Here is an 8,995-nt window from a genome sequence, read left to right as displayed (position 1 = left end):
AGGCAGACGTCATACTCTGGACATATCTGTCATTGGTTCCACAAACCACTGCAGAATAACAGCAACTAAACAAAACACACCTTTTCTATGAAATGTCCATCGACGTGGTTTCTAGTCCAGTAGCTTCTGTCTGTTTCTGCTGAGAATGTGGAGGACAGTTGTCTGTTACAGACAGACCACATCATGAGACTGACCTGAGGACAATTTTAGCACAAATGACCAAAACTACAAATACGACAGAAACACCAGCAGGGTTCACATGAGACAGACTCCTGCCACCTCTGGAGTCCAGATGTTGCTGCTGACCTCACACCTGGAGCAGGAAATCTGCTGATGAGCTTAAACAGCAGCGCTGCAGAGGCAGGCAGGAGTTGTCACTTTCCCCAGCTCCATGAATCATGTTTTAAAATGACCTTTGCTGAAAAGCTCCACCTGGGGCTGCAAACTTTGAGAATTCTGCAAGTGGTGTCAACGTTACAAACTCCTGGTGAGCGATTTCAGCATAGGACTGATTTATGAAACTTCTCACAGCAACTTCAAGAGTTTTGTCTCGGGGGGGAAGGCGTGGTTGGTTTCTGAAAGTTGTAGCGGTCAGAAGGAGACAAGGAGTGAAACTCTGAAAGACTTTGTCAGAACTCAAATCCTCTCCTCCTCTCCTCCTCCCCTTTCATCCTCTCCTCTCCTCCTCTCACAGTGTGAGTGTTTCCACAGTGGAGGAAAACACCAGAACTCCAACAGGGATCAAGAGCCGAACTTCCAGACCTCCCCAGAAGTTGATCCTGATGAGCCACGTTCAAGCTGTGAAAGCTGTGAGGTTAATAAGTCAAAGCAGTGTTCAAAGAATTTATCCGTATGAGAGAGCAGAGGAAGACCAGCCGATGGACTCCTTTCTGACGGTGAGACTTCCAGACTCACCTGGAGCAGGAAATGTGAAGAGAGAGCCCAACAAACATGATGACTTTTAATTTGAGTTATGGTTTGCATGCAGACAGAAGGAGACAGTCGCAGCTAAATGTGACGAACACCCTGCGGTCGCTGCATGTGTCCTCAGCTGCACAACCTGAGGTGACCTTTTCTGAAAACCCATCTTCTGATCCTCCAGGTTCATCAGGTATCCTGTGACTGTTCTGTGGGAGCCTCTCACCTCATCTACAGATGCTGGGAACAAATCCGACATTGAAGAAAATGCTCTGAAGCTGAAAGGGATCCTGTAATAAGGAGGCTGTTCTGTCTCTGCTGCCAATTAACGTGACGTCCAGACACTTTAACTCAGTGACTCAAAGCAGAAGTGACCTCTGGAGCGAGCAGACGTTTGTGTGTTGTTCATTAAAGCTGTTCATTAAAGCTGCTCAGAGGTGCAGGGTCCGCTTGGCTGAGCTCAGCCGGGAGGCACAGGGTCCTGATGGTTAGCAGCAGTTTAAATCCAGCTTCCACCGGTCATCCTTGCGTTTGTCTCTGGGTGTCTTCAGGTGCCTCCTGTGGACAGAGCAGCTTCCTGTGGCATTTGGAAATCTCTGTTCTCTCAGTCTGACGTTACACAACTGCCACATCATGCAGACGGCGTCACAACCCAAAAGTTGTTGGACTGTAGTGGAAGTGTTTCTCAGGCTTTTCCACACCGACCGCTGTTCTGTGGGGGTGTAATTGAGTCTCATGACTGTGACTCTGTGAATCCATGAGGCGAGGGGACAAACTGAAGGATTCGTGCACAGATGAGTGAGCCGGCCGCTGAACCATGTGGCTGACGTGTTAACATTGTCACGGCTGTGTGAATGTGTTTTCCTGAGACGTGTTGGTTTGACCTGAGTTATTGAGTCATTGAACTGCACATTTCAGAAAAACAACCACATAAACAAAAAATTACCACACGCTGCAAACTCACACAACGTGGTGCAGCATGAGATCTTATGTCCCTGATGTTGTGGAGGTGGATGCTGTTGGATGACAACTGATCATTTTCTTCAACAAATCACAAATCATCTCTGGTCTCCTCCCTAAACCGTGTCCAGAAACTGTCAAACCATCAGTGAGAGGCTGCTGCTCCATCAGCACCAACACACACTGTAGTTTTTTCTGACTCACCGTCCTGATGCTACACAGCTAATGAGGACTCTTCCAGAAACTGTCTCTCCCTGTTCTTGGTCTCTGTATGTCCCTGGACCCCTTCCTACATTTTCAGAGTTTCCACCTCAGTGCTTTCAGTACTCTCTGTGTTTCTAGCTGTGATTATCTGGATCCTTCTGTCTCCTGTGGATTATTTGTTCATCTCTGTTTACTCCTGTTTCAGCCTCTCACCTTGTCGCTGCTGCAGGTTTGCCTGCCTGTTTCTGCCTGGGTTATTATACATAACGAACGTTACCTGCCGGTCTCACCTCAGCAGGTGTAAAGTGTGTCCAGACCAGCAGCTGCTTTTTCCAGTCTGGCTGCTCCTCCACTGCTCAGACAATGTGCTGGCTGGGGGAAGTTTGGGGAACATGTGGGATGTTCCTGCAGTAAAGACAGAAACAGCAGAAAAAGCAGCAGCTGTTTGAGGAGAAGTCCTGAAAGAAGATGGTGGTGAGGTTTTACTGGGCATTCAAACATTATCCCACTGCTGTTACAGTAAGCCTGTATGCAAAAGGTTCTGCGTAAAACCAGCTGTGACAGTGGAAATGACAATGATCGGGAGAAAACGCAAACTAGCAGAAAATCATCACACTGAATTTGGAAGTGTGGCTGCAGCATGCAGGACGCTGACAGGAAGTACCTGTTCACCTCACAGGAGAGGCAGCACGGTCTTTATGCTCGCCCGCCTCTCCTTACATCCGTTTCATTGCTAGAATCCGGCAAATGTTTTGACACTGAATGCAAATCACCTCTGCTCCTCTCAGCCTCAGACGATGATTCAGCGGAGCAGAGTCTGAGCGCTGGATGTGTCGGCGTTGCTGTGGCTCTGCACTCGAGCTTTGATCACAGGCGAGAGCTGTGCAGGAGCTGGGAGGCAGGCCAGGCCATTGCATAACACCGTGCTCCCCACGCAGAGCCAAGCACAGTGAAGGCAGCTTCGTTTCACTCACCGACCCTGTACCATAGTAGGAAACTACTCCCCTACATACAAAAGCCCTGCGGTCGGATTCTTTAGTCTAAGTATGGCCAGTGAAAGTGAATTATTGGACTGGTTTCCAGTTTGCAAACAGAGAGCGTGTGCGCAGCATCACCAGCGTCACAGTCACAATGCAGACACTGACTGTGGGCAGCTAAAGCCAGAAATACCACTTTTATTTAAAACTACAGTGAAAGAGAAATAACAATAAAACATTTGAATTGTGGGCAAAGAAAAAGAATTTCCGCTTGTTTGAACCACGTGTGACTGGTCCAGTCACACAGACCACAGCTGCTGCAGGTAAAGTGATGACACATTAACTTTATTACACCTGTTTATTAATGCACAAACCGTCTGGACACGTTGCCTTTCATTGCAGGAATGCAGGAATGATTCCTGAATCACAGGAATCACAGCTCCTGTGATTCAGACCAACAGCGCCCCTGACAGGTGAAGCCACAACATTACAACAAGACTGGTCCAGGTCTTGAAAGTTACACCAGCAGCACACCTGTGCCAAAGAGGCTGTCTGGCAGTGTTCATCATTTATGTCTGTGCATATGTGCCAGGTGCTAACAGCCATTTAGTTTATTGGTTTTGTTACTGGAACATATTTAGGCTGTACTGGTGGTGCTCTGGTTGTCTTTCCATGAGCTTTAAACCACCTGTGTCTGCCCCCTTAGTTTGTGCTCATTTCATAGTTTTTCTTTCAGCCTGCAGACCAGACTCTGGGCCTTGTTTTGTTTGGACTGAGTCTTTTTGCTTAACACCACGCTACATTGAGGTTTTCCACTTCGTCTGAATAATAAACGTCCAACGATTGGAGATGTTGGACTACTGGATTGCAACATGTTTATAGTGACTGCTGGTCTGACTGTGCTGTTTGCTGCTCAGCAGGACAGTGTCCTGTCTAATGAAGACGGCTGGATCTTAGAGACGAAGCTTTTCCACAAACACAGGAACATTAGACGACAGTAGAGTGGCCCCTGACCCCTGTAGTGCCTTTTAACGTCATGTGGCACCAATTAATGTAATAAATTCCAGGTATGTGGTGTTTTAACAGGCTGGATACTCTGACAAATGAAAACCAAACATCGCTCTGACGCAGGTTTTCATTGATTTTAATATCAGATTTTTTGTACATCACATCTTTTCTTTAAAAAATAATCACCTCTAAGAAATATTTGACTGACGGATTCACCTGAGTGCAATTACAAAAAGGACAGACAGATCCTGGGGCGTTGCTGTGGTTAAAGCAACAGAACCGTCTCTGTGCCTGGAGTCTGCGTGAATGAGCAGGACGACGTTATTCTGACTGTTCCCCACGAGGCCATCCTGCAGGGCACGATGAGAAGGTCAACACACACCTGTCGCTTTATTCCAGCTCCTGCCAGTTGCCCAGGCTTCAATTCCCTGCTCAGTGTTCAAGCTTCTCACTGGAGAAGAATCCCCCCAAAATCAGCAAACTCCCTGGAGCCGACGCACACCAACACACACCTCCGCCATCAGACGCACACACACCTCCGCCATCAGACACACACCAACACACACCTCCGCCATCAGACACACACCAACACACACCTCCGCCATCAGACACACACGCTCCCAGGTGTTTGCTACAGGTGGGTGATGCTTCCTCCGTCAGTCGTCAGGTTCGGTTACACACTGCTCCACAATCTCCCTCAGGTTGGGGTTTTCCATGGCAGCTGCAACTCGCTCCTTGTCGTTGATCTGTTTGTTTACTGGACACACAAAATTACAAAGAGACAACACAAACACTTCAGTACAGGTCCAGTCCACCAACAGTCCCATTCATGTGCATGAGGAACAGAGCAGCAGACCAACATACAACAGATGGAACTCAGGAAGAAAAAGTGTGGTGATAAATGAGGCAGAAGTGCAATGAAATCAGAACTAAGGACAGTGGAACACAGAAAGAACAGGCAGAAGGCGGCGACAGGTGACGGGTGCTGACCACATCTGTGGGACACCGCACACCCTGCATGAGGAGTGGGAAGAAGTTCTGCTAAATGAAAACTTACAGAACACAACAGACTTACTGTCTTCCTCAGTAGAGTGGGTTCCTTCAGAAATGTAAATCTCCAGCTGAGGAGAACAACAATATTAAGAATCAGAGTTGCTGCTTTATGTCTGTTCTATTATTTAACAGCAGTTTTTCCAGAAATTCAGCCAAAAGAAAATGAAGGAGGTTTTGAGTGTTAGCAGAGCGTTAGCAGTTTGGGATTAAAGACGTCACATGCGGCTCAGAGAACAAAGGGCCACAGTACTGATGTTCCAAACGCTGCTCCAACGAAGGAACAACGTGAACTAATCCTGCAGAAATAAACAGCAGCTGTCAGTGAAGGAGCAGCTTCCTCTCGTTAAGAGGCTGCTCATGTTGTTTATGCACACAACTCTCCACCCGCCTCCACACACTGCTGGGTCTGATGACTGGCCAACAACTGCCCTCTCCGTCGGCCGCCACCTCTGACACGAGGCCGTCAACTGACGGCTAACTGGCTGTTCAGATTTACTCCGTGAGCCACATTTCACCACCTGCGCCTCTGTTTGTTTTCTGTCAGAGCGAATGATCTGTTTACTCATGTTTGGGTCCAAAAGTTATTAGACTGCTGGATATGGAGGAAATGTACATGTAATCACAATCTGCTGGTAAAGCTGCCTGTTTAGCCATGGACCTGTTCTCAACAGTTCAGCCCCCATAAACATAGCGTTATAAAAAACTGTTTACCTTGAAACACTTTCCCTATAGAACTGTCACAAGAAGCGAAATAAGACGTGAGGTAAAGATGCTGTGTGACCTGGTTCTATTCATTTGGCTGCTAATCACCAAGGTGAGCAGGGTAGCGCAGTCATGGAGAAGGTGATTATGCTTTAAAACCTTTTGCACTGGTGGTCACAGTATTAAAAGTCACAGTCATAACTCTGAACAAACACGAAACACACAGATGATTCACTTCGACTTCCACTTCCTGAGGGTCTCATTATCTCTGATGTCCCTCCACAATGACCCTCCACACATCCATTGAGAAACCAGAGGAAACAGAGGCTGCAGAACTTCACTGAGAATCCTGCTGTTTTTAAGTTTCCTTCAGTGTCACAGTGATCCAAGGACAGTTGTCTGTGCACCCATGGGTTCACTGCAAACAGCACTGTCACTGTCAGTTCTGCTGCTGCTAATGGGAGATTTTGATTAGATGTGAACAACTCACTGCCCTGTCACTGTAAAATGATGGCAATTACAGTAATGATCTGCCCATTAGAAGACAAAGTATAATAACAGGAGGGACAAAACTCAAACAGTGGTCTGGATTCTGTCATGGAAAGGATGCAGAGAACTGAATGAGAGAATGTGTTTGTGTGCATGGAGCTGTGCTGGGACTCACCTTGTGTTTAAAGGGCAAACATCTCTGCAGCTTCACCTGTAGGCACAGACCTGCACACAGAGGACACGATGTTACTGCTGCAGCACAGCCAGAAACTCACACGATCAGAGAAACGCTGCTGTCACAGCTGCAGCTGTGATATTTCGCAAAACCCTTGGATTTGTGTGGTAATCACAGAAGAGTTTCTCCTTAACGTTCGGGTTTGAATTTGAATGTTTTATACTGTTCGTACTGGACAGTCAAAGAGCCTAATGCTCAGTGTTGGGGGCAACAACAGTGTTTCTCTCTGCAAAGGTTATTTGAAGCTAATGTGAGGCTTCACCCTGCCTGGACAAATCAAGCATGTGTGTTGCACAGTTATGGTTTTAGGATAAAACTCTTTGTTCGCTCCGACCAGCGTTCAGGTCACATCGGCAGCTTCTGGTTTCCAGCTGGCAGCAGATTGTATCAGCTGCATGATTAATGTTAATGAGCTGCAGTGTTATTAATGAGCTCTCTACAAGCCACCGACTGGACTCTGCCAGAGACTGTTTGTGAGTGAACACACACCACTTTGTCACATCTCTGCAACCATCACGGTTTTGTTGCTCAACAGAGCAGAGGCCACATCTTCTTCTTCTGCAGCAGATCAATAGATGTCACTAGTTAAATCTCCTGAACTGGAAAAGCTTTCAACTTATTTATTAGTGCCACAAAATTACAGTAATAACAGAGTGATTGACCCATTACTCTGGGTGAACAGAGTATCGTGCTGGTTTTGTTGTTTGGATTAAACAAAAGAAAAAGCTCAGAGACAGAGACCCAGGTTTCCTCCACGGCTTTTCAAATGATCAATGCCCTGAATACACCTGAGGGCAGGGACGCCATGTCTGCTGAAATCTGAGTGTGTGTTTCAAATAATAATCAATCCCAAAGTATCAGCCTCCGTTCCCGTGTCAGTGTCATGACCTGCCAGTGAACTTTCTCTGCTTCTTCTTGTCAGTTCAGCAGAGTGACTCACCAATCAGAGTCGCCAGAGAGCAATGGGGGACGGTTGGAGAGAACTTGATAATGATGAGGTACTCGTCCTCTCCAAGCTCCTGGACCACCACACATTTCTCCGTCACCACCTCCAGCTCCTCCAGGGTGTTTGGCTTCTCTGGGTCCCGGATCGATCGAATCACATCTGACAGAGGGAAAGGAAACGAGGTGTGTCACTGACCTTCAGCACCAAAACTGAAACTTAAATGATTTGATGTCACAATAAAACCAACAGTATGTTAAGAGAATGGTTTTCTAAAACTAAATTGTATTTCAGTAACAGGATTTTTATATGTTGGACACTTCAAACAATCCAGACTCATATAATTTATTTATTTGAACTCTACAGCAGCACTTGGCCCAATAAGTGCCTTTTAGAAAATGATCTGAGATCTGGATGAGTCAAGTCTGTGTCTTTAACTGCAATCAGGCCAAACCCCATTCAAGAAATAATGTGTTTTGCTACTAACATGTGACATCTCTAACCAAACTCCAGTCAGAAAAATCATCTAGTTGAGCTCTGAATAAGAATTACTGCCAATACATTACTCACCTCAAACAACATAAATTCAATCAAGTTAAATTATTCGACAGAAAATTATTTAGGACTGCTGCAAATCCAAATACTGGCTGTGCTGTTCACGCCAAACTCCCTTCAGAAAACCGTCACTTTTAATTCTGCACAAGCTACGTGCCATTATAACCAGAACAGATTCCATTTGAGATCTGAACCGGAGAGAGCTGTGGGTCAAATACGGCTTGGATAAATAAATATGGCTTTGATAAATAAATACGGATTTAATAAATAAATGTCTTTAATAACATTAGTTTGGCGCTAGCTTAGCTAACATTAGCAGCTCACCGTAAACCTCTAACGCTTTCTCCTCCATCTTTTTGGCCCTCAGGACATTACTGTTAGCGCCGAGCCCGGACAGCTGTACGACCTTGGAGACAGTGACCGACACCAGGCCCAACACTATTTCCATGCTTCGGAAAACGCCATAATAAGGTAAATGGGCCCAGTTGAGTTGATTTGGCAGGAAAACGGAGACGGTGCCGTGAGCGCAGCAGCGCGTCGCTTCAGCAGATCTCTATCTACAAGTGGATAAGGCCGCGTTGACGTCAGACGACATAGAGATCAGCGCGGTTTGTCGCAGCCAATGGGAGGCTGCGTGCCGCTGTCGCTTCCGTATTTTGGGAAAAGTAATCGATGAAACTGTGTCGGATTGAAGACGGTAAAAAAACGGGTTTGTATTTGTCAAAGAGCGTGTTTGGTTTATTACAAAGTACATTAACATAAACACAAATAAATCAAAGGCAGCAACATACGGTGTCTATGTTTAACAGGCTGGGATGTTCATTCGTTTTTAAAAGCAAAACAACACCGAGACGCAACGACGCAGAAGAAACAAAACCAAAACCTAAAATAAAAACAAGAAAATACACATTTATAAACGACATGTAAAAATATGACTCCGTCCAAATAACA

At 46.1% G+C, this 8,995-nt stretch overlaps 1 protein-coding gene across 2 annotated transcripts; it reads right to left on the bottom strand.

The window, feature by feature from the left end:
* Positions 1-4,187: 4,187 nt before the first annotated feature.
* On the bottom strand, positions 4,188-8,971 carry ciao2a (cytosolic iron-sulfur assembly component 2A). 2 transcript variants are annotated; one of them, XM_026310722.2, is made up of 5 exons: positions 8,369-8,971; positions 7,487-7,651; positions 6,487-6,536; positions 5,143-5,188; positions 4,188-4,824 (listed from the first exon to the last, which is right to left on the bottom strand). In XM_026310722.2, exons 1-5 carry the CDS (start codon positions 8,490-8,492, stop codon positions 4,724-4,726), a joined length of 486 nt encoding a protein of 161 aa, XP_026166507.1. In that variant the 5' UTR covers positions 8,493-8,971; the 3' UTR covers positions 4,188-4,723. The 2 variants fall into 2 exon arrangements, with proteins under 2 accessions (XP_026166507.1, XP_026166508.1); XM_026310723.2 differs by lacking the exon at positions 5,143-5,188.
* Between the last annotated feature and the right edge of the window lie 24 nt (positions 8,972-8,995).

Source organism: Mastacembelus armatus, chromosome 6, assembly GCF_900324485.2.
Source record: "Mastacembelus armatus chromosome 6, fMasArm1.2, whole genome shotgun sequence".
NCBI lineage: Eukaryota > Metazoa > Chordata > Actinopteri > Synbranchiformes > Mastacembelidae > Mastacembelus > Mastacembelus armatus.
Note: the sequence above shows the minus strand (reverse complement) of the source record. Positions and strands in the feature narration are given on the sequence as shown.

Bases quoted from the DNA above. Each gene is read 5' to 3' on its own strand.
- ciao2a (XM_026310722.2), bottom strand. From the start codon at position 8,492: ATGGAAATAGTGTTGGGCCTGGTGTCGGTCACTGTCTCCAAGGTCGTA. The intron at 6,537-7,486 runs GTGAGTCACTCT...CTCTGTGTGCAG, and splicing joins CTCTCTGGCGACTCTGATTG to GTCTGTGCCTACAGGTGAAG. The intron at 5,189-6,486 runs GTGAGTCCCAGC...TGTTCTCCTCAG, and splicing joins GTTTGCCCTTTAAACACAAG to CTGGAGATTTACATTTCTGA.